Source organism: Sabethes cyaneus, chromosome 3, assembly GCF_943734655.1.
Source record: "Sabethes cyaneus chromosome 3, idSabCyanKW18_F2, whole genome shotgun sequence".
Taxonomy (NCBI): domain Eukaryota; kingdom Metazoa; phylum Arthropoda; class Insecta; order Diptera; family Culicidae; genus Sabethes; species Sabethes cyaneus.
In genome coordinates, this window is record NC_071355.1 from 219,775,345 (window position 1) to 219,801,051 (window position 25,707).

At 40.4% G+C, this 25,707-nt stretch overlaps 1 protein-coding gene across 2 annotated transcripts in view; it reads left to right on the forward strand.

Moving 5' to 3' along the window:
• LOC128741289 (uncharacterized) overlaps positions 1-25,707 on the forward strand; it is a 101,203-nt gene that overhangs the window by 60,126 nt on the left and 15,370 nt on the right. For both annotated transcript variants that reach the window (XM_053836996.1, XM_053836995.1), the window contains 3 exons: positions 435-608; positions 19,136-19,295; positions 19,987-20,128. In XM_053836996.1, the coding sequence (XP_053692971.1) occupies positions 435-608; positions 19,136-19,295; positions 19,987-20,128 (476 nt within the window). The remainder of the gene's footprint in view (positions 1-434; positions 609-19,135; positions 19,296-19,986; positions 20,129-25,707) is intronic.

The following is a 25,707-nucleotide window of genomic DNA, read 5'->3' on the forward strand; positions in this document are numbered from 1 at the left end:
ATCTTCTTGACTAATTTGAGGAATGGTTGGGACGATTTATAAATAAGTAGAGTTTCGGAATGACTGACCTAGTTTAGTCGTAACTGTACAAAACAAAATTAAATGTTTATTCCATTACAATTCCAATCAAGATACCAATGTAATTAGGTGAGTGAATTTATTCTTTGAATTTGGAAATTTCATTTGTTATTCCACACTTGTAAAACCTATTACGGAATGTATATTTACTCAACAAACATTGAACAGTTTCAATATGAATTTCACCGTGGCCGCCACTCAAGCTCACACACCCACGCACCCAATTTCCGTTAAGATTCTGTCATTGTTTACTTTTTTGTGTATTTTACCATTCTAAATGAATTGTTCTCTTTGCTTTTTTATTTTCCTCCTACTTTTTCTCTTCCGGTGTTATTTTTTTTCTTGCCTCATAACAGGATGGCTGGGAGCTGCCAGCTGGGCGATGTCTCTATTGGCGGCCGTCATTGTGGTGGCCTTGTGCCGTCGAAAGTCAACCCGGCTGACTGCGGTTCTCGGAGGCCTGGTGCTCGCGCTGGGAATCCTGTTCACGTCCTTCGCCACCCAGCTGCACCAGGTAGCGTTCAGTTATGGTGAGTATTTCATTGTGAAAACGTTGAACATTGTGCTAGAATGAATGAGTGGGGGGAACACGCAAATTGACAGCCTCCCGAGAAAGTCTTAATTTAAATATTTACGCTAGGCAACGGCTGTCTGGCGCTATATGTATAATGATTTTGCTTTTTCCACTGACAATGCGTCGTCAAAATGACAATCATCCTCCCGGTGGTGCTTTTAACTCTTTATACGACCAAAAACTCGGTATTGTTTCTAGCAATGATTAATGTCGTGTTAAACCTACTTTGTTTTCTTGCTGCATTGTTCGTTCATTTATTGTTTCCACCAATATGTTAAATATGTTGATCCATTAAATAAACTGCATTGTTTGCAAAAAGATTTAATATCTGTTTTCGGTATAAATTGCTCACGTTGACTTTAATTAAAAATAATTTGAGACAATTAAAATTTAATTAATCCAAAATTGTTCAACCGGTTTTATTAACCTTAGCATCGATAAAACCACGTATTGTTGTATAAAAAATATGTTTAAGATTCTTTATTGCAAATATATAGGTATATTGATTTTATAGGAAAGTTTTTTTTTTGTTTGAAACCAAAACTTTGTTCATGGAAATATATTCGCTGTGTTCAGATTGGCAAGAAGAATACAGTGAATACATTTCTATAAACAGAGCCCCGCTTTTGGGCCCAAAAACTGCTTCCAAAATTGGGTTTTCCGACGAAAAGTTAATGACTGCTAGTTTACCGCGAATAAGGCAGTTTATATGACAAATAATGAACTATGTATTTGGTTAGAAGCTATTCTTATTAAAGTGCGTCAAGCTATACATTTTCGAGGAAACTTCATCTACCTCCATCTACTTTGACACTAATTAAGAAAATGAAGACAACTCGAATGCTATACCGTACTGATTTCCAGAGAAGTGGAAACAAGCATGAACCATGAATTTCATCTCCATCAAAGTCGGTCTCAACATTGACCAAACAATAACACCCATAGCGTACATCCGCTTGGCCTGAAGCTCTATCATTTCGTGAAAATGTATTTTGTGAAACACCAAAATTTGCTGTTCAATAGCAGAGACAAAGAATCTAGCAGAGTAGTAGGTGCCCGCCTATTGAACGATGTTCTCCGCACACGTGTGTGTTCCATCATGTGTTAATAGTGCTGAAGGATTTAAGCCTGCTCCAGTTCGGTTGGATTTTGCAGCATTATTTCCGTTCCCTTGCGTGGGATGCATGCTTCCTGATGTGAGAGAAAGCTGTGCTTTGTTCATGATTTTAAGCACACGCAAAGCAAAGCTTCTGCATGCGCTAACGTGGATGATATTATCCTCCTCTATGTGGTGATTTAAGGTGAACATATATCTTATGGTGAATGAGTGAAGGATATGTGGGCTGCTGTAGCAGAACCGAACAGTGTTGGTGGTTCCGGTGTTGCTGTTTTAGATTGGATAGCAATGATGAACCATCAACTGACTGCTGTTGTTTGCATATTCTTGACCTTGCAATTTTCAATCTTGAGCAATATACCTCAGTTGACGTTGCAAAACCTCTCGTTAACATGCATTGACTTTGATGCCCTAAAGGCAAGCTGGCATTACTAGCTGTGTAGAGTTGGAAAAGCAACTTCACCTGATACCTACACGCTTCGTCTTGGATGGCGTATTACTAGTTATGGATACGTTCAACCGCAAATGTTCTACCCCACGTACACCCTAGAAACCAACATGAGGAAATCCTACTTCTCTGTGTTTAGTTGAGCGTAATACAAAATGTGAGTGTGTTTCTCATAAGTTTAATACACCACTGAACCTTAAGCTATCCAGTCATTCATTCAGAAGCAATATGTCAGGAAATGTTTGAACGTGTCTTAAATAGAAGTAGAAAAGTTTGATTTGGACATTGTCTATTTATTCGGTTAGAATAGTGCAATAATGGTATTTCTTCCTTGCTTTTGCGATAAAAAAAACTACAGAAGATTACTCAATGGAACAACTTTTCCTTAATTTTGCTTGCGGCACCTTACGTCGAATGAAGAAATGTAAGCTGTTTTTTCGTTTTGGCACCGTCTCATTGGGACGATTGGCGGTCTCAGGTCCAGCCAAAAGACCATCACGTCATTCTACGCGTGATACTTCTAGATGAAGGTCCCAATTTCCAACAGATACTTCGTACTGTATGCCAACACGTTCACTACAAGGAAAGAACATCGGCTTAGACAGATCCTTCATGCTGATCGTCTGCCACAAAAGTACCATCTTCAGGAGCTTGGTGTGGAAGATAAATTTGACATGATCGCTTACCTCCTTTTTGGGGTACATAAAGTACCCGGTCTCCTGCCGCTCATTGTCGTCCAGCGTTTTTTTTTCAGTTTGATGATAGTCACTTTAACCAGCTTGGGTCATTCGTGACTTCTGCGGGGTTGGGATTTGAACCCGGGTCCTCGGCGTGAGAGGCGTGAATTCTAACCACTACGCCGGGACTGACCCCTTTCGTCCAGCGTTAATTAATGACGAGACCTATTATTAATTATAACGGGTCCATTTGTCATTTTTTGCCAGGTACTTCTTCGCCCTTTGGCCGGTTACTCTGCCTTCCGGCCCGAGGCGTAGAGCGATGAGACAATCTTGCTCTCGGTCTTCCTCTTCAAGTTCTGCTGGGCTTTACGATCGCGTAGAACCGTCGGGCAACTGGAACCAGGTTTCCATTCGATGCTCTCGCCTTTCTCCAGAAGGGACAGTGCGTTGTAAATGCCGGCCCGGATGCATCTAGCGGAAACGAAATGCCTTGCAAGGGCCTTCGCTCCGGAATGGAGCTGGCTGTACGAACAAAGCATCGAGCGTAGTTGCTTGCCTGTTGTGCCAGGGCTGCTACAAATCAACTGCATCGTGTTATTTTTTAATAACATTGCAAAATATATATAGTCAAGTTCAGTGTACTTGGATCGACGATTATAAGATCAACTGCAAAAAGTAGTAGATATGTCCAGCTTGGAAGAACTGATTTTTTACTGATTTTACTGTATTTTTCCCATTGTTACAAGCCTATCCAAAGTATGCGTGTATCTGTGATACACGCCTTACACATCCTCCGTACGAATTGATTGCCATCTTTTTGAAAGTTAAGGGAATAATTGGGTTGTTCAAGTTTTGAAAAATAAATGCTTTTTTTTATCCCAAACGACCGTCGTTTTCTGAAGACTGGCGTATCCCATCTTCTCTATAAAATTGAATACAAAAAAATATTTCCTCGAGGTGTAACCAGGAAATACGAAAACTTTACCCAAGCAACAATGTGAGTTTTATTGTACTCTTATGGTGGTCTTCATGACCAATTTTGGTCTTAAATCCATCATAAGAGTGTAATAAAACCCAAATTGTTACTTGGGTAATTTAATACCTCTGTAATGTTGCAATAAAAACTAACTGCGGTAAACTAGATCCAGAATCAAGTCCAGTTTCAAGTTAAATTGCAAGTTTGATTTCAATTCCAATTTCCAGTTCAATTTGAAGCACAATTCCAAATACATTTTCATGTCCGGTCTCAAGCATAAATTCAAATTCAATTTTAAGTCTTATTTCAAGTTCTCTTTGACGTCTAATTTCAAGTCCAATTTGATATGGAAATTTAGGCTCAATTTCCTGTTCAATTTAAAATCCTAACTCAAGTTTTATGTTAAGTCCAATTTCATGTCCAATTTCCACGTAATTCCAAGTAATATTTCTAGTCTAATTTCAAGTCCTATTTGAAGTCCAAATTTAAGTCCAACTGAGAATTTAATTCAAATAAGGCCATTGCAAATTATCTTTAAAGTTTTTGTCAACGACCGCCCCCCATCCCCTTGGAAATCAGCTTGGAAAATCGGGGGACAAAAAAATAATTTGTTAATTTTTTTTTATAAAATCAATTGTCTGTGGGCTCTACAGCCTGAAAAACTCGGAAATTGAGTATACGAGTTGAGTTAACGCTTCTAGCACGAAACAGAAATAAAAATTCGAATAGTGGAATTTACGAAAATCGGTAAAAAAAAATTATATTTTTGCCCCCCGATTTTTCGAGCCAATTTCGAAGGGGGGGGGGGGGGGGTTGCCAAAAACTTAAGAAATAATTTGCAATAACCTTAATGAAAAGTCTTACTTTCAATTCTATTTGAAATAAAACCTAAAGCCTAAATTGGCCTACACTAAAATCCAACTTAATGCTAATTTCAAGTCCTATTTGAGGTATAATTTCAAGCTTAATTCTACCCAATTGTACCCAATTTAAATGCCCATTTCAAGTACAATTTCAAGTGCAATTTCATGTTTAGTTTAATTCCAATTTCCATCTCTATTTGAAGTCTTATTTCAAGTCCAATTTTAGGATCAATTTTTAAGTGCGGTTTTAAGAGAACATTTTAAATTCAATTTTTACTCCAATTTTATGTGATAATTTTAAATAAAACTTGGAACCCAATTTCTATTCCGACTTAGGATCAATTTAAGGTGCGATTTAAATTCAATTAAGTCCTATTTCAAGCGCAATTGCATGTTTTACTTCCCATTTCTATCTAATTTCGATACGAATTTGATGTCCAAATTCACGTCCTCTTTTTAGTTCAATTCAAAGTCAAATTTTCCAATTTATCCTCTCGATTTCACTCGATTTCTCTCAAGTTTTTCTCTATGTTTCCTCTCTCCTCTCTCCTCTCTCCTCTCTCCTCTCTCCTCTCTCCTCTCTCCTCTCTCCTCTCTCCTCTCTCCTCTCTCCTCTCTCCTCTCTCCTCTCTCCTCTCTCCTCTCTCCTCTCTCCTCTCTCCTCTCTCCTCTCTCCTCTCTCCTCTCTCCTCTCTCCTCTCTCCTCTCTCCTCTCTCCTCTCTCCTCTCTCCTCTCTCCTCTCTCCTCTCTCCTCTCTCCTCTCTCCTCTCTCCTCTCTCCTCTCTCCTCTCTCCTCTCTCCTCTCTCCTCTCTCCTCTCTCCTCTCTCCTCTCTCCTCTCTCCTCTCTCCTCTCTCCTCTCTCTCCTCTCTCTCCTCTCTCTCCTCTCTTTTGCCTCTCTTCTTTTGCCTCTCTTCTTTTGCCTCTCTTCTTTTGCCTCTCTTCTTTTGCCTCTCTTCTTTTGCCTCTCTTCTTTTGCCTCTCTTCTTTTGCCTCTCTTCTTTTGCCTCTCTTCTTTTGCCTCTCTTCTTTTGCCTCTCTTCTTTTGCCTCTCTTCTTTTGCCTCTCTTCTTTTGCCTCTCTTCTTTTGCCTCTCTTCTTTTGCCTCTCTTCTTTTGCCTCTCTTCTTTTGCCTCTCTTCTTTTGCCTCTCTTCTTTTGCCTCTCTTCTTTTGCCTCTCTTCTTTTGCCTCTCTTCTTTTGCCTCTCTTCTTTTGCCTCTCTTCTTTTGCCTCTCTTCTTTTGTCTCTCTTCTTTTGTCTCTCTTCTTTTGCCTCTCTTCTTTTGCTTCTCTTCCTTCGCCCTTCTTTTGTCTCTCTGTTTCTGTCTTTCAATTTCTATCTATCTGTTTCTGTCTCTCTGTTTTTATCTCTGTCATTTTGTTTCAGTCGCAGTATCTCTGTTCCTCCATCTGTCTCTCTGTCTCTGTCTATGTATATCTGTTTCTATCTATATTTCCCTGTCTGTCTCTGTCTCTCTGTTTGTATCTTTGTCTCTTTATTTCTGCCTCTAGATTTGCGTCTCTCTGTTTCTGTGTCTGAAAATCTAAAAATATGTCGAGATTTTTCAAATAAACAGCAGTTTCATGCAAAAAAAGATATCAAAATTTAAAAGTACTTCGATTTGGTTCAAACTTTATGAATTCATTTTTTTTTTTCAAAAGAAACTTAGAACCCATTTTTTTATTTGACGCTTACCCAAATTGCAAAGTCTCTTAGTTTTACTTGAATTTTAGTAAAACACATTCATAGCTAGCTACAAAACCATGATAAAACTGTTGAAAAGCAAATTTATTGTGGTTGCTTATATTACCACCATGTGATTGACTAATTAAGGCACGATGAAATTTAATGCGCATATGCTGCAAACCGAGGGCTAGTGGTGCACTCAGATACAGATTATGCATTACTTTTTCTTTTATTTCATTTTCACCCTCAATTCTACTCACGAGCGGGCGTGCGAGCCCTCACGAGTGATTGATATCAGCAGCTCGGGCAAGGCAATGACGAGCAAGAGCGACGTCCGCAGCTGTTGACTAAATACACACTCGCAAAAACTCATTGCAGTGCATGAATGCAAGTGCAAGTGTTGCTTATGCTGGCGCGTTCGTAAGGACGAGTACACTTGTGTGCGAAAATTAGACCACACGAGAGTGGGCCACACCCAAGTACAGCACTCGTTCGCTAATTACACGAATGAGGCGATGCGATTAGCGAATTTCGTTTTTTAATTGCACGATGGTTGCCAATATTTATTGTAAAACGTGATGCGTTATCACTGTAAAGAACTCTTCACATGCATTCACACGTACGCTTAATTTTGGGAAAAACATTTAAATTTTTACAAACGAACTAAAAGCTTAATGAAAATGTGTTCAATTAGTCAAAGTTTAGCCAAATTTGCATGAATTTGTTTGTAATGTATCTACGTAATGCAGAGATAGAGAGTTGGCATTCGGCAACGCTGCATTTTTGTTTATAGCAACCACCTGGGAAACCACGTGTAGTTTGACAGATAACTGCTTTTTAGTTGCACGATCGTGCAGTTAGCGGACGTGCAATTAAAAGACGGTGCGACTAGAGGACGTGCAATTAGCGCACGATTGCTGTAACAATTCCAAGTTTTATCATGTTCGTATAGTGGTTTTCATGACCAATTTCATAAATACTATGAGCTCCACCAGAACTTTCTGATGACCGCTATAAAACTGCTCTCTGACCAAGTGGCCCACTCCTCAGAATGTTTTCATAACCGTTATAAGAATCAGGTTATAAGCTCAAGTAGTCGTATCACGCTCTGCTGAAAGCAGTAATAAAACCGGTTAAGCTTACGCGGCTTGACAGCTATCGCCATAATTTAAAAAAGCTTTTCGCTTTTCTGGCAACAGCTAAATAAGTTCGCTAGCTTTGCCAATTTTATCCATGAGCAGAAAAGTTTAGGCTGACAGATCATTCTGAACGATTTGGTTTGTAGCGACCATAATAAAATATCTCATAGAATATTTTTTTAAATTTTAAGCAATTTCATTGGTTTGCAGCATGTGCGCATTCAATTTCACCGTGCATATTGATATGAAAGGTCGATAAAATCAGTGCGCCACTAAAATTGTGCAATTTTCGAAAACTGGTCATTTTAACAAATTGAAAATATTCAGTTAGTCAATCTCAATTTCTAGCAAAATCATTTTAGTTGCTTCCTCTGACAGGAAAACCGATTGATAATAACTTTCTTGCTGCAAAACACTTTGCTTTGATGAATTTTTGTTTGCGAGCTAAAACAAAATACTAGAATATGGCAATATGGCAATATGGCCTCGCATTAAAAAAATGATTTTGGTGTTGAACTGCGGTATTCTTCATAATAACAGCAAAAAAACTGTTTGGTTAGGGTGCTACTGATTTAATAGCTCTTTAAAACTAACAAATTTATTGCGGTTTGACTACTGTAAGTTAGGGTTTAACTTTTACAGAATGAGCATGCAAGACTTACCTTCACCCCAGGGGCTGCCTACACTTCCGATCTTCCGAGAGTAATTTCACAAAGGCACCATCCCCTCCCTCGTGCCGCACTCTATATCGCTCTAGATCCACGGATTGCACGGCGAGGCCAACACTTGGCCCACTCGGCACAGCACTTCAGCGGTTCCGATTTTGCACCGATCCTTTCGCGTTGCGGACTGGCGGTGTGCTCCGGAGTCGACCCACTAATCGGTGGCCATCCAATTCCGTGGACACGTGGTTTCAGTTTCGCGCTCTTTGTCACTTCACTACGCTATCGAACTACTGGTCAGGGATCGGCCAGCTTGTAGTAATAAAAACCCGATTCACGCTCCTGACCCGCCGACACAGCTATAGCGAAACGGCTATCGAGTATTTCCGCGACCGACTTTAACTCCGAAAACTCCGAAACTCCGAAACGCACTAGGTAAAGCAAACTTCAGACAGCTCGCACGTCTGAAGTCGATGAGGGATCAAGCCCAAGAGACCGAAAGCCTGCCGTTGACTTTTTTTCCTACTGCCGCGTCCCGAGATTTGTGCGTTTTTTCTCTTTTTTTTATTGGAAGTTCCGCTGCTACCAAGGCTTGGTAGCGACGGCGTCTCGAGGAGGGGATTTTTTTGAAACTTTTAACAATACTAAGCCTAACTCCTATCAACCAACCAAATATACATTTTTTTAAATATTTTTTTATTTAATTTTAATTTTATGGGACTTTATGTTACATTTCCCCCGAGGTACAATAAAAAAAAATAAGACCAACATATTATTTTTTTTTTAACTTCAACTATCGACTGTTTCAATTACTACAAACTACCAACTATAAGCTACAAACTAAAACTACAAAATCTTCATTCTGGCAACAACAAAATTGGTCTCAATTCATATCACATTATTTAGCAAGAATTTCGAGTCGGGTGCGCGCATTGGGGTGACCCTCGTGATCGGCAGGCCATCACGGCGAGTCTGAATAAATTGTCTCACGGGGCGATTCGAAATTCCGATACTCTGGCAATTAGCAGAGGAGCGCTGGTTAACTAATTAGTTTGGTCCCATCTACAGTAGATAAATCTGTATGCTCTTCTGTGGCTTTTTGAAAGGATTGATCCGGTTTGGTAGACTACTGTTTTACGATAAATGGAATCCATTCTGACAGTTTGCTGATTGAGACGGTCGCTTCACATTTCACACGCCGTAGGTCGATCAACTGAGGTTTGCCTACCCTTATCGTTTTCAGAATGAAAACTAATGGTGGTCTTCAGTTTATGCACTTTACTACTAATTATTCTTCTTTTTTCTCTAATTGGAGGCCGGCCTTACTAAAACTTCCTTGCCTGTCGTGAGCAGTGACGTATTGCAATCGTACGCTCTTAGCCCTAAAAGCTAAGCATGATTGAACGACATGGTAAGATTCCTACTTTCTTGCCCAATCTGGCACCCTCTAATGAGAGGCATTAGACCACATAGGACATATTTCTTACTCTCCTACAACAGCTACAAGACAATGCTCTCTTTCCTATCGAGCAATTGATTATTCAAAGATTATTTAAACTACATAGCATGAATGAACTTCTCTCGCAACCCCTCTTGCAAATGATACTCAAAATAACAGGTCCATTACTGACGAAGTAGTCTACAGCTTAACTTTCACGGTTTCAGATGTTCTGCGGGCCAAATTCCTAATTTTTTCCCCTCTAAATCTTCGAGTTCATACGAACTGGTTCCCCTTTTTGCTACCACCCTACAAGGAAGGTAAACGGGAGCAAGTTTGGCATTATAGTATTCCCCGGCATTCGACTGCTTAAAATTTCGACGATAGATTTGTTGTCCGACTTCAAAGTCCTTCGGTCGCGACCGCTGTCTTAAGTTATACCGACAAGCGTTGGTTTGATAGGCTTTCAGTAAATTTTTTTTCACGATGTCATATATCTCGCTGCTAATCCGTTTTTGCTCGGATTCACGTAATTCCGGGTGATAATTCTCGTTTCGACGCATTCTCAAGTGATCTTCACCAGTCACGGCTATTTCCTGACACCGGGTGATAAAGTATGGTGTTAATCCGGTAGCTGAGTGAACCGAATTATTGAACACGTGCTCGATATCAGCGATTTTGGTATCCCAACATCGCTGATCTTTCTTGCAGTACGTCCTGACCGCCGCGTTAATAGAACGATTGAGCCGTTCTACGGGATTGCCTTGACTATGGTGCCGAGAGGTCGTCCAGTGTTTTACTCCATATTTTACCAGCAAGGCTTGAAAGTCCTTGGATAAAAATGTTGTTGCGTTGTCCGTTAAAACGATCTCTGGAATTGAGTTTCTAAGAAACCAACTTTCGCGAAGCGTTTTACATAGGCTAGTAGACTCGATTCGACGCATCAAGTGCAACTGACACCACTTGCTAAACAAATCTTGGACAACTAACAGGTACATATAGCCCGATCGGCTTTTCGGTAAGGGACCCACATAGTCAAGTGCGACAATCTGCCAAGGATGGTCAGCTAATTTTTGCTTTCCCATCGCAGGGACGGTGGGCACCGTTGCAGGCTTGCATTCCTTACAAGTCCCACACTGCTGAACAACTTTCCGTATATCGGAGGCCATGTATGGCCAATAATAACGCAACTGCAAACGAGCTATCATCTTCTGTACACCTAAATGGAAGCCTTCTTCATGTTCTTCCTTTATTATTCGGCTACGGTTTTCAGGAGGTGGAATCATTTTCCACTCAAATCTCATATCAAAAGGCTCTGTATCAACAGGCACAAACTTCCACAATTGTCCGTCCTCGAGGCGAAAATCGGAATGGAGTTCCGGTTCTTGTTGAACCTTTTGAAGCAATTTTTCATACGAAGTAAGACTGTCACTGTTGGCGGCAACTGCGCAGATACTGCGAGATAGTGCATCGGGGACTATGTTATCGGTTCCCCGCCGATGCACGATAGTCATATCCAGATGTTGTAAATCCAGACTCCAACGACTGAGCCGGGATGATGGGCGCCATTTGTTGTTCCGGATGTATTGCAGGGCTGAAGCATCTGTCACTAAGGTGAAGTGACTACCCTCAATATATCCTCTAAATTTGTCAATAGACAATAACGCCGCCAGTGCCTCTTTCTCCGTAGCGGAGTAGTTTTGCTGAGCCGAAGTCAGCTTTTGAGAAAAGAAACTTATTGCCTTTTCGGACCCGTCTTGCAATTGTGTGAGAACGCCGGCTACCGCGCGGTCACTTGCATCTGTCTGCACTACAAATTCCTTTTCGAAGTCGGGATTTGATAATATCGGTGCAGTGATTAACCGTTCCTTAATAGTTAGAAATGCTGCTTCAGCTTCTTTGGTCCATCGAATTATTTTCGGCTTCCCGGTAAGAAGATTCGAAATTGGGGTTGTAATTGAGCTGAAGTCAGAGATGAACCGACGATAATAATTTATCATCCCCAAAAATCGACGCACTTGCCGCACGGTTTTCGGGGCTTCAAAATCAAGGATTCCTTGAACTTTAGACGGATCCGGTCGTAGTCCGTCGCAAGACAATAAATAACCCAGAAATGGTACTTCGGAACGGCAGAATTGCGATTTGTCGATATTTATAGAAAGATTCGCTTCCCGCAATCTTCTTGCCACTTCCTCTAATAGTTCAACGTGCTCTTCGAAACTGTCACTGGCTACTATCATATCATCGAGATATACAAAGACCTTGGGTTCGAGAGCACCAGCACCCAAAACCTTGTCCATCAGTCTTGACAAACTAGCGGGACTGTTAGTAAGGCCGAAGGGCAGCCGGGTATATTGAAACATCCCGCGCCCCTGGATGCAAAAAGCAGTCAATTGTTTTGATTCCTCACTTAGTGGTATTTGCAAGAAAGCATCTTTTAAGTCGATAGTACTTAAATAACGTGTTTTCCCTAAGCGACCTAAGATTCTGCCTACGTGCGCCAGTGGGTATGCATCTCGTTTAGTTCTGACATTCAATTTACGCGCATCTAGGCATAATCGAATGGATCCGTTTGGCTTTTTAATCGGCACTGCATTAAGAGCCCAATCGGAGACTGAATCCTCAATGATACCGAGAGAGAGCAATCGGTCGATCTCTTCGTTTAGCGCCTTATGAATGGAAGGTGAAAAAGGAAACGGATGAACACGTATCGGTGCTAAGTCTTTGCATTCTTCTTTCAGTTCTATTTTGTGTTGGGTCAGCGAGGTTACCTCAAGCTGACCGGACATAGCTGGTTTAAAAAGGGTTTTGATTCGTTCAATCTCTTCCCGCTGCTCGGAGCTAAGCTCAACGAGACAGGGTGGTGGAGTTGCTGTGAGATCTTCTGTTTCAATTGGGAGTACACAAACATCATTCATTGATATGTGTATATCAAAAGTTTTGAAAAAATCTACCCCTGCAAGGCATTCCACCGGCAGATTTTCGACAATTGTTGTCTCTAGAATTCTAATTTTGTCCCCGAAATAAAACGGCAAATAAATACTACCAATAACGGTTAGTTGATCTCCAGAAGCACTGGTCAAACGCAAATTAGAAGGGTGAATTATGGTATTAGGATTTCTCCAAATATGTGAGATTTCGTTAGCAATCAGTGTCTTCTGGCTTCCACTATCCAATAGAGTTCTGATCCTATGGTAAAAAACGGTAGGATATATAAATGGTCGATTGTCTGACATGACGGACAAAATGGAATTTATTGAGGTTTCACTATCGACATCTGAAGTGGGTTCATACCCTAGCATAAATAAAACAGAAGAAAGCCGGTCTTTATTATTAACACTAACCCTCAGATCACCCTGAGGTAAATGAGTTATTTCGGCTGGCCGGCCTCCCACCGGCTCTGGCAGTTTTTTGCACAAAATGGGCAAATGTGAGTGGGAAAACCGATGAATCCACAAGCTTGACAATGCACTCGGTAGGGTTGCGTACATTTCAGCGTCAAATGGTTTTGACTGCGACAATTAAAGCACACAAATTTTTCGTTCAGTGGCACATGTTTGCGGATCTGGGATTCCAGCTCATCATTTCTATTCTGTTTTGAAGGACCAGGTTGAGGATTAGTTTCATCTCTCTCCCCTGTTTCCTTTTGGGGTTTATCGGAGCTGTTTTCGCCGCCTCTATTTTTATTATTTTTCTGATCGCGAGGAAACGGTCGCTTTTCTTGCCCGGCGTCACGTTCCTTTTTATTAGCGTGCTGTGGATCAAAATGTCCTTTCTCATCACGCCCGCGATTCCAGAAATTATTTTGATTGGTATCTCTATTTCTTTGGTAACGATTACTATCACCTCTAGGTTTGTTATCTACCTGCACCGCGTGTGTGGGGGACTGATTAATGGGTTTTGAAAATAAATACGGGTTTGTGCCATCAACCTCCTGCCCTGCCACTTGCAAAGCGAAGAGATCTGTAAAGTGGCGTCCCAGCAGCGCTCTCTTATAATCGGCTCTCAGATTCCTACGCACTGTTGCGATAATGACTGCTTCAGACACCGGGACTGCTAAACTTTTATATCTTTTTTCCATATCGAGAAAATATTCGAGAAAGCTTTCGTTTCTTTGTTGCTGCCTTTGACTAATCTCGATAAGTAAGTAATGATCCAAATCGGGGTGTCTGAAAGTGGTTTTTAAAGTTTCAATCAATTCTGAATAAGAAGAGAATCGATGTTTGTTGCTGGTGAACCATAGCTTCGCTCTCCCGTTTAACAAGTTCCCAAATGAGCGAAGAAGCTCCGGCTCTGAGACTTGTTCCGATTTAGTCCAATCGTTCACTTTCCATAAGAAGTCATTCAAACCTATACCACGATCATTTCCCGCGTATCTCATCGGCCACTTTACCACTGGAATAGTTTTTACTCTGTTACAACCGGGTTCGAAATTAATATCTTGAAAGGGGTTTAAATTAGGTGTTGTTGAAGGAAGATTATTATTACCAAGTTCTACTCCCAGTAGGTCTGCGGTCGGTGGATCTCTTCGACTGAAGTTGGTGTGGGGTGTTGGATAGAATGTATGAGATTCACGTGGATCACCATTGGGTAAAACGGAATACTGTGGTATATACCTCGCACTATTGATGCCACCGCGTATGGGCATTTGGTTTGCCTGAGAAACTGGCGGCTGAATGTAAGGTGCTCTCGGGTAGCTAGGATATTGGCAATGCGAATTTTGATAAGTATAGTCGTTTGGTTTAGGTTGGCAACTAGAATGTTGCAGAGTAAATTCATTCGGATAAGCCGAATTAAAAGTTGACGGAACAAATGGCTGTAAATTAGAATATGAAGTGTCATGTCGCGCATATTCATGGGAATCAAACCGTTCTAATGGAACAGGCTGATTAATCGGTTGATAGTTTATTAGTTGAGTTCTCGTGGAGTGTGGGGATAAATCCAAAGGCTGATCATCGGTGTTCGTTGCATTATAATGCACCGATGCTCTTGGTAAACTAAAATTATCTTCCCTGAAAAAAGAAACTGGTGGTACTAGAACGGGTTCTACTTCTTGCGCAGGATCGAACTGAACCCGGCGTGGTTGCTGCACTTGCGCCGAAATTTGATAACGTGGAGCGGACCAGACAGGTTGTGGTGGTTCAAGCGACACATTGGTAAATGAACATGCATTAGTAATTGTCCACCTATATGCCGCTGAGATCGTAGTTTGTTCGAAAGCTAGATTGCTGATTCGCATAATTGATTGTATATCACTGACTGGTGTCGTAGCATATGTTTGATATGGGACTAAATATGGAGTCTGAACGGACGATTGTGTTGACAAAATCGACAAATCCAACACATTTGTGGAATTGGGCAGAGAAACTAAATCACCGGCTGGTGCAGTTGCTGTTGTATGAGCAAACGCATCTACTGAGCCTTCTATGCTGGACAACGACTGTGTACCCGGTGCAAGGCTATATTGTTCTCCCCCGTCGAATTGCTCTAAATAAGTCTGTATCACTTTAGAAAACAACCAGTTTGCCTCATTGGCAGTATTATGCAACACGAAAGTTTTTTTGAATAGCTTTAAACGGTTATACAAATGTAATAGACCTGTTTTTGAAACATCTTTCAGCAAGGCATCCGTCTTTAAATCATTCCACACTCTATTCAATCTTTCACGACAAATAAGTAGTTCTGCCTTAGGATTACGCTTGTATTTATAAACTCTCCCGATGCCCTCTGTCTCCTCACGCAGTGCATTTTTTATTTTACGACGGTTTACACTTATACTACACTCTTTTTCCGATAATAAATTTCTGATTTCTAACTCAAATATTAGTTCCTCTTCGGTGAGAAACGTGATTGACATTTGCTCTAGATAGGCTTTGTCTAGATTCATATTGGTGTCTATCTGTTAACACACAGCCTAAAGAATAATATCTCATCTCCCTAACGGCCCAAACGATCGACCGACACTAATGTGCTCTGGTATCTGATGATCGTATCGTTGCTGATAAGTGAAGCAAACCGCAAGCACAAAAGATACAAACGTTCACGGTCACAGCTATCTTATTGCCTACCAATGTGTATCAATTATATGTACGTAACCTATTCTTTATTTGGGCTTTCTATCTGCACTCGTCGTTCTGGCTTATCTCATGCGATCAAGGTCACTTTGTGTGAAATGTAAAACTGCCGAAATCAATAGAATTTGAAGGGAATGGATTATTTATATGAGAGTTTATTTTTTTGAACCGTGTTTTTTTTTGTCAAATACCAACGGAAAATTCTCTCAAAATCCAATGAAAAAAATTAACTCTCGATAAATCGGTAGGTAATTATTTCCGTTGGATCGCCAAATGTAAGTTAGGGTTTAACTTTTACAGAATGAGCATGCAAGACTTACCTTCACCCCAGGGGCTGCCTACACTTCCGATCTTCCGAGAGCAGGGATGGAAGATCAGTGATTTTGATAAAATCTGTGAGTTATCGCCACACGCACAGATTACGATCCGTACAGATCATGACAAACAGTGAATCTTTAGCATTAATCACAAGATTTTGTTCTCTAAATAATTTCAGCAGTCGATCACAGTGTTACATATTTCCTAGCTGCGAGAAAAAAGGTCACACATGTTGTTTGTATTGTGGTTCATACGATGCACACAACCAATCGTCTGTATCTGTTATATTCCTCGACACAATCATGCAATGAGCATGATCTGACATGAGTTTTGTCATAATCAGCACGGATCGCGACAAAGTGTTTGTCGCTTACAAGTAGTGATGTCAATGAATCTGAATCTGATCGGTTCTATGATCTTAATCGCTAGATGCGATTTTTTTCCATCCCTGTCCGAGAGTAATTTCACAAAGGCACCATCCCCTCCCTCGTGCCGCACTCTATATCGCTCTAGATCCACGGATTGCACGGCGAGGCCAACACTTGGCCCACTCGGCACAGCACTTCAGCGGTTCCGATTTTGCACCGATCCTTTCGCGTTGCGGACTGGCGGTGTGCTCCGGAGTCGACCCACTAATCGGTGGCCATCCAATTCCGTGGACACGTGGTTTCAGTTTCGCGCTCTTTGTCACTTCACTACGCTATCGAACTACTGGTCAGGGATCGGCCAGCTTGTAGTAATAAAAACCCGATTCACGCTCCTGACCCGCCGACACAGCTATAGCGAAACGGCTATCGAGTATTTCCGCGACCGACTTTAACTCCGAAAACTCCGAAACTCCGAAACGCACTAGGTAAAGCAAACTTCAGACAGCTCGCACGTCTGAAGTCGATGAGGGATCAAGCCCAAGAGACCGAAAGCCTGCCGTTGACTTTTTTTCCTACTGCCGCGTCCCGAGATTTGTGCGTTTTTTCTCTTTTTTTTATTGGAAGTTCCGCTGCTACCAAGGCTTGGTAGCGACGGCGTCTCGAGGAGGGGATTTTTTTGAAACTTTTAACAATACTAAGCCTAACTCCTATCAACCAACCAAATATACATTTTTTTAAATATTTTTTTATTTAATTTTAATTTTATGGGACTTTATGTTACACTACGCCACACTTATGGTAAGTTTATAAGAGACTTGATGCAGCCAACAAGTTTTAACGTGGTAATAGAAGCAACCACAATAAATTTGCTTTATTAACAGTTTTATTATGGTTTTCTAGTTAGCTATAAGTGTGTTTGGACTCGTATCCTTTCAGTATTGCGCAATACCACAATAAAACCAGAGGTAATGATTAATACCGCAATAAAACCTTTATAAAATTCAAGTAAAACCAAGTGGCTTTAGAATTGTTACTTGGGCAGTGTTGCGAAGTACTTTAAAATAAATTGAAGTGTCGGAATTGACCTTTCAGTTGATCCAACAGGCCAGTCGCTGTATGTTCGAATTTCGCTTGTGGAAGGCTGTGAGAGTAAATGGGAGCGTAGCTTTAGCCTGATTTCATAATTCTTATTAAGTTGTTGAATCAACTGTCAAAATTTCTTTCTAGTTGTATAAGTCGTAAATTGATAAGAAAATCTAAGATTAGATTTTACAAATACGTCTGGAATTCCACAAAGTAACAGAATGGGACTCTTTATATTTCTTTACTATATATAATTACCACATCTACATGTAATTACCACTAATACTAAATTTCTGTAAACAACACTAAATTATTTTGCCAGTTTTTACAATTTAAACAAAATTAAAGGTATTGCATCTTTTTCAAAAGTAACCCGCAACTAACTGCGAATTGGCTATAGGAAAAAACACGTTTTGTTATAATGAAAAAGTACAAACGTACAAATTGTACCAGGGTTGACCAAGCTCGTGGCGTGCCTTTTAAATAATAAAATAATAAATAAAATACATATTTTATGTCCCCCTTGTTGCGAGCGAATACCGACCAAACGAAAACCTGGCGGGAAAAATATGATTGCTTTTCCGTTCGGTTACTGCCATGCCCTTACATCACAGCGAAAGAAAAATTGCTCCTTTATGAACCAAGAATTTACGACTAAATTTAATTCGAGCTTGAACATTGAATGTTATTACAAAAGTTTGAAGTTCGCCTAACTTAATAATTAACTTATCCCACCTTCCCACTTTTTTTATACCAGACTCTATAATTACCGAGCCACAAAATAGAAACATTAAAGTCTTACCGGTGAACAGAATGAATTAACAGACGAACGGGGCCGAAGATTTTTCCTTTGATGTATTACGTCTCATCGCTTAGGTAACACCAACAACACCGGTAACACGGTGATATATTTCTTTGGGTTTCTTGATACCCTTGTGGGAAAGCAATCCGCAAATGCCGCTTGTGAAAGGCTTGCGATAGTCATCTGTATTCATCACATGCCATTATATAAATGCATGCATTTGTAAATGTTTACAGTAGAAGGATCTGGGATTAACATTTATTTCTCGAAATCGCACCGTGAAGGTTGTTGGGTTGAAATATATTGCAAGTTTTAGTTGGCTTGCTTGCTATTCTCTGCTCACTCAATATAGGTACCTATACCTACCACCCGGTTTATCCTTCCATAATTTACCAACATTTAGGGCATAGTTTGACACCATAGCGACCTACAAACCGAAGGACGAACGAAACACGCAGCATCAGCGACCGCCTTTTTACCGTTTTCACCGAGGAAAAGGGCCTTATTTAAGACTCTACTAAGACGTTCGCTTGAATATTTATAAAACTTTAACTGTCCAATTATGAAATATCGATTATTTAATTAAAATAATATTTGTTCAAAAATGCTATTCCCAAATAATTTAATGCAATAGACATTAGCTAAAATGACATGAAATTGGATTATGTGAGAAAGGCATTCACTCGCTGTTACGTGCATCGGAGATAGCTTATACGTTCTTTTTCCAGCAAACAATAATGCCTTTATATCCTTCGGTCTACTTTTTCCTTTCTATATCGAAACCAACAACTACTACCATCCTGCTCACCTTCCGCCTAACCCAAAAAGGAGTGATAGTTGGCGTCGGTGCCGCCATGGTTCGTGAGTCGGCCGCCGTAATGCTGGGCCATTATTTCAAACGGCGGAGACAATTTGTCGAAATGATTACGATGTCGGGCGAAGGTGTTGGTGTGGCGCTGTTCTCTGTGATACTGAAGGAAGGAGTGGGGTAAGTAAACCGTCCCTGTTTTCTTTCGACGTAAGCCAGCTCTCAGCTAGTTGCATTTCGAGGTAATATTTTATCATACTTCCGGTCCCTGGGCGTGGGGGTCAACCCCTTAAAAATGTGGCATTTTTCTGGCTGGATCATTTTATGGAAATCTAGGTTGGAAACAAGTTTTCGATGGGGTCGATAATTCTCCAACTAAAAATTTATGCTCAGCTCGTGCTGGTGACACTCGAATTCAAACATAAATTATACTAAAATATTGAAACGCCATCAATTTACTTCTATGACCGCTTAGAATACGTTATAGGGCGCCCTGAACCGGTTCGTTTTAAGCGCAATGCATGTTCGATTTATTAAATTCTACTTACCTCCTATGTTCCTTGCATCTATTAGCAGTGCAGTCGACAGATTTGCTCCCTGCATCCTGCAATAGTGGGCCGCCCTAATAAATCCACAACGTGTGCGTGGTCAACTGAGAAAAACTTTTTCCACGCTTTTTAGCATCCGTTTCCGGCCAAAGCTCCGCCACTAGAAAAAGTTTTCCTCCTCATTTGAACCTCCCAGACAGCCTCCCAGGCACGATCGACGCACCGTTTGTGTTAATGCTAACTATACCCGGTTTTTATGACAGTACGCAGCATTATCGGTTCGCTAACTTTCCACTTATTCTACTCCCGCCTCTTCAAAACAGGAAAATGGGTTGGCGCCTGGGCCTGCAAGCCGTTACCGGGCTGGTATCGTTCAGCTTCTTTATGGGATTGCTATATCGGTCCGCCTCCCTGTATCATCCCCAGCGGCGGGCGATTCTGCATCTGAAAAACCAACGGAAAAAGGTAATTAAGGTTGACAATAATTTCATCGTACGTTGTAGGATTTACGGCTGCACATTGCAAAAGCGGTACCCACACAGTAAGTAAAGCTTCGAATTTCAACCGGTACTCTCGTACGGTGCCATCTTTCTCCATCCGGGGGTTTTCGGGAATTTATGGGACTTTACTAATTTCTTCGCCAAGCGGAGTCGGAGCAGTTACACTTTTTGATCCGTTCAGTGCAAAATACGACTGCGTTTAATTGCTGTGTGACCATGCCGTTTGCTTCCTGTTGTATCTGTCATTCCGTTCCATTTATGATCATGCGGGGTTGTTGACAATAGCCGTGGGAAGTTGGAATCAGAAAGTTTATTTCATAGTAAAAAAGTTAAAATTATGAACCACGTAAAACTGGGGACAATGTTTCGGGTGGCTGGATATTTCGAAATATTTACTGTTGATGACCCTTCTGTTTTAAGTATGTAATTGAAATTCCGTAAGCAGTCGAAATGAATCATTTGATTATTACAACATTACCCTCAGTGGATAGCGGAATTCATTGCATATCATTTATAAAAAGAATTCCCGTTCAGTTAAAATAAACCATTTTTATGAGAGCTGCTACTAGTAGGTAAGACTTTTATCACCTACATTTTGTATGTGAGAAAGGTGGTAGTAACGTAGTGCTCGTTCAACAAGAGGACTCTGAATTTTTAATGCACTAAATAGCACCAACGAGTTCAAAGGTGAGGTTTTCCTTCCAGTAAGCAGTTTGTTAGTATAGGATTGGGTCTACCGACAGTATAAACAGCACATTTATTTACAGCCATTCTTCAAGTCGTAAATTTTAGGATGCCATACCGATGTTTGTCAATGTTAAATCGCTGTCGCTGAAAAAAATATTAACGACAGGTGTCAATTATGAAACATGGATCGGAAAAAATAAATGGCACGCCAATACAGCGACGTGGTTTGTGCCATTAGCAACTGTCCGATGTGCCTGAATGATACATGAGAAAATCGTTTGCACATGTAGTGTGTATGTGTCGAAATTTATACCGAAAAATAACTTTAGCGAAGCATTTGTTTGAAGAAAATTGCCACTAACAATTATTTCAGAAAACGCATATAGAACACGATTTATAGTAAAATACGTATGATTAATTGTTTCGCAGATTTAAAACCATCAGAAATGAAAGAAGGTATAAAATTAAAATCATATTAACCGAACATGACCGAATAGAAACCCAAAATAACTCGCAAAGCAATCAAGGGTTGTTGAAAAACCGAAAGATAAGAGAAATTTAACAATTTAAACAAAACGCAGATAAGGAGGCGCGAAATACATCTAAAATTTTGCTCGCACAGTGCAAAAAAATGTTATTATTATAATAATTTTAAACGCAAGGAATTACGGATAGCTCCAGGTATGCCATACATATCGATAGGCAGGGGTGTATCTCAATAGGCATACGCACCATAGGCATACAGACGTTAGACAATTTTCCGTTAGCTTGCAAGATGTCTAAGCGACTCAGTTTAAAAAGCATTGCATATAGGACGTGTTGGATTACTCTAATGTTTGTGGTACAAATGATTATCAAAAAAATTAGATGGATGGGATTTGTTTTTCTGAGATTAAGGTGCCAGAGTTACTAGCTGACCCGACAAACTTCGTATTGTCAAAAATGCAACCGTGCTGTACATAAATCCTGGGTGCTAACCCCCGCAGTGACCAGCGCTTCTTGTTATTGACTAATGTTTTATGGAAAAGTCTAAAATTTTGCGAATTCGATTAGTTTTTAAGTTACGCAAAAATTTCTGTTTCATTTGTATGAGAGTCCGCCCCCACCACCACAGGGGTGAGGGGTTTCAAACCATCATAAAATAAATTCATGCCTTTAAAATCCCCCACATGCCAAATTTGGTTCCATTTGCTTGATTGGTTCTCGAATTATGAGGAAATTTGTATTTCATTTGTATGGAAGCCCCCCTTCTTATAGGTGGGAGGGGTCATAATTCCCCTTCTAAAGAGGGAGGGGTCTCAACTCACCATAGTAAAAAAAATTGCCTCCAAAAACACCCACATGCCAAATTTGGTTCCATTTGTTTGATTAGTTCTAGAGTTTTGAGGAAATTTGTATTTCAATTGTATGCGAGCCCCCCCCTACTAGAATGGAAGGGGTCCTAATTCATCACAGAAAAGATTCTTGCCTTCAAAAATCCCCACATGCCAAATTTGATTCTATTTGATTGATTAGTTCTTGAGTTATGAAGAAATTTGTATTTCATTCGAATAGGAGCCCCATCCTAAAGTAGAGAGGGGTCCTAGTTCACCATAGAAAAAAATTTTGACTCCAAAAACCTTCACATGTCAAACTTGGTTCCATTTGCTTGATTAGTTCTGGAGTTATGAGTAAATTTGTATTTCAATTGTATGGGAGCCCCCCTCCTAAAAAAGGAGAGATCCTAATTCATCCTAGAAAAAAATCTTGCCTCCAAAAACCCTTACATGCTAAATTTGGTTCTATTTGATTGATTAGTTCTCGAGTTATGAGGAAATTTGTATTTCATTTGTCTGGAATCCCCCCTCTTAAAAGGGGGAGGGGTCATAGTTCCCTTCCTAAAGAGGTTAAGCGTCTCAATTCACTATTGAAAAAAAATCCTGCCCCCAAAAACACCCACATGCCAAATTTGATTCCATTTTCTCGATTAGTTCTCTAGTTATGCAGAAATTTGTGTTTCGTTTGTATGGCAGCCCCCCCCTCCCCTCTTAGTGGGGGAGGGGCCTCTAACCGTCATAAGAACCTTCCCTGGCCCCAAAAATCCTCCATGTAAATTTTCACGCCGATCGGTGCAGTAGTTTTCAATTCTATAAGGAACATATGGGCAGACAGACAGACAGAAATCATTTTTTATAGGTATAGATTTTTCGAAAACGCACGAAAATATTTTTCAATTCTTTTGATTATAGTTCAACCAGCTTAAAATTGACCTTAAACACATCGATATTATTCGATAAAATATTTTTCGGCGAGATTCAGCCAGGTAATGGTTTGACCTTTCGTGATTCGGCCAAATACAATTTCGGCCATCTACGGTGTTGGTGAAATTCGGCATTTTTGAGTTGATGCGAGGACTAGGGAAAACTAACAAGAGTCGGTAGATCTAGGAAAGCGAATAAACCTAGACAAATATAATTTCTGCGGGGAGCAGTAAATGAGATTGTATAACAATTAGTTATGTGAATTAAATTGGGTTTTTCTTTTTGAATTCCAAAAAAGAATATGATTGCTAAAAATTAATGGCTAAATTTCGGAGAAAGGGAGTTCCGCGCAGAAGACACCTCTTCACTTTTTTCAAGTACCACATCTACTATAGTGGCGGTAGAAAGGTAAAACATGGAGTCGGTTTCGTCGAGTTAGTAAAGCACAAGCAACGAGTTATTCGATGGAGGCATGTAGATGACCGTACATATGCGTTGGGAATCAAGGGCAAATTCTTCAAAAAAAAAACAAAGCCATGGGTATAAACGTCCTGTTGAGAACTTGACCCTTCTTTATCGACAGACTTCGCACCCGGCTATTAGAGTACAGGACAATTACGGAGCTAGTGCAATGAGCCTACTGACTCTATAGCAGCACCTCCCAGCCGAGATGCTTCAATTATTCAATTCTTCAACTACAGCCAAATCAACGCACCCGGACGAACCAAAAAGATTCGCACAGAGTCTGTGGGATTCCTTACATAGGAATTGCGTCGAAGAATTCTGCAGATGATTCGTGCAAAGTGCCTTGCTTATATAACCAGGATTTTTATATAAGAATCCAACAGTTGAATCACCGGGATACCTATAACTCGGTAAGGGAATCGCGTTTTCTATGGATTAAGAATTCTCGGAATTTGAAAAGCTAGAATTTTGGCGTGTTAGCAAGGGTATACACACCAACATATGATCAATCCGACGATGCTAAGGACAAATCCTACGACAAGCTCGACCTAAGGAGAGTGCCCAAAGCATGACATGAAAATTATCATCGGAGACACAACTGCGCAGGGCAGTTCCGTCCTGTCATCGGAAGACATAATCTTCATCTTTCGACCAATTATAATGGTCTGAGGCTCATAAATTCATTAATTTTGCCGCGGTCAGAGGAATGGCCATCTGTAGCAGTTACTTTCCATGTCTAAAAATTCGGAAACACACCTGGAGGCATCCAAATGGAGACTCTAACTTTCAGAATCATCATGCCATGATTGGCGATCGACATTTTCCGGGTGTCACCGATGTACGATGTCTTTTCAGGAAAAAATATCGACTCTGACCACTATCTCGGCGGTTGTAAGATTCACGCAAGATTGTAGAACCCGGCGAAGGCTCGCACTAAGAGGATGCTACGTTTCAACATCCGGCGGTTGACGGTAGACGGCGTGGCAACGGAATATGCCGAACAGCTTGATCAACGAATGACATAACAGCAGAATAAAAGGGAAGAAGATATTAGAAGAAGAGGCTGTTGAAGGAACCTGCATGATCAGTGCTTAGAAATGTCATATTAAATTTATGCAATACGCCTGATTGATGCAATACACTGCTCATTCTTTGCTGTTTCTGGTACAGATGAAATGAACTCAGCATTGCTAACTTGAAACCAACAATTCAAGCAAATCACTTACGCTCATGTTCGTGTTCATGTTCGTGTGTTCGTGTCCATGGTGCCAGTCCCAAGTAACAATTCCAAGTTTTATTACGTTCGTACGTTCGCGGTTGTCATGACCAATTTCATAAAACCGCTAATAAAACTATGAGCTCCACCAAAACTTTCTGATGACCGCTATAAAACTGCTTTCTGACCAAGTGGGCCACTCCTCAGAATTCATAACCTCTATAAGAATCAGGCTATAAGCTCAAGTGGTCGTATCACGCTCTGCTGAAAGCGGCAGTAAAACCGATTAAGCTTTCGCTGCTTGACAGCCATCGCCATAATTTAATATAGCTTTTCGCGTTTCGCTCTGGTAAATGCTAAATAAGTTCGCCAACTTCATCAACTTGAAAATACATCCGTAAGCAGCAAGGTTAAAGTTTTACTGCCAGATTATTCTGATCGATTTGGTTTATAGCGACCATAATAAAATATCTCACAGAATATTCATTAAATTTTAAACAATTCCGTTGTTTTGGAGCATGTGCCTATTTAATTTTATCGTGCATTTTGATATGATAGGTGGATAAAATCAACGCACCACTGAAATTTTGCAATTTTCAAAAACTAGTTGGGCCATTGCAAATCATATTTAAAGTTTTTGTCAGGAGGGGCCCCCCCTTGGAAATTGGCTTGAAAAATCGGGGGGCAAAAAAATAATTTGTAGGATATGAGTCAAATTTCTTTTTATAAAATCAATTGTCTGTGGGCTCTGCAGTCTGAAAAACTCGAAAAATGAGTCTCCGAGTTCAATTAACGCTTCTAGCACGAAACAGAAATGGAAATTCGAACAATGGAATTTCCGAAAATCATCCAAAAAAATTTCCTTCGTTTTTGTCTTTATTCGTATATTTTTGCATAGAAAATAATAACGTATATATTATAAGCAAGAACAGATGC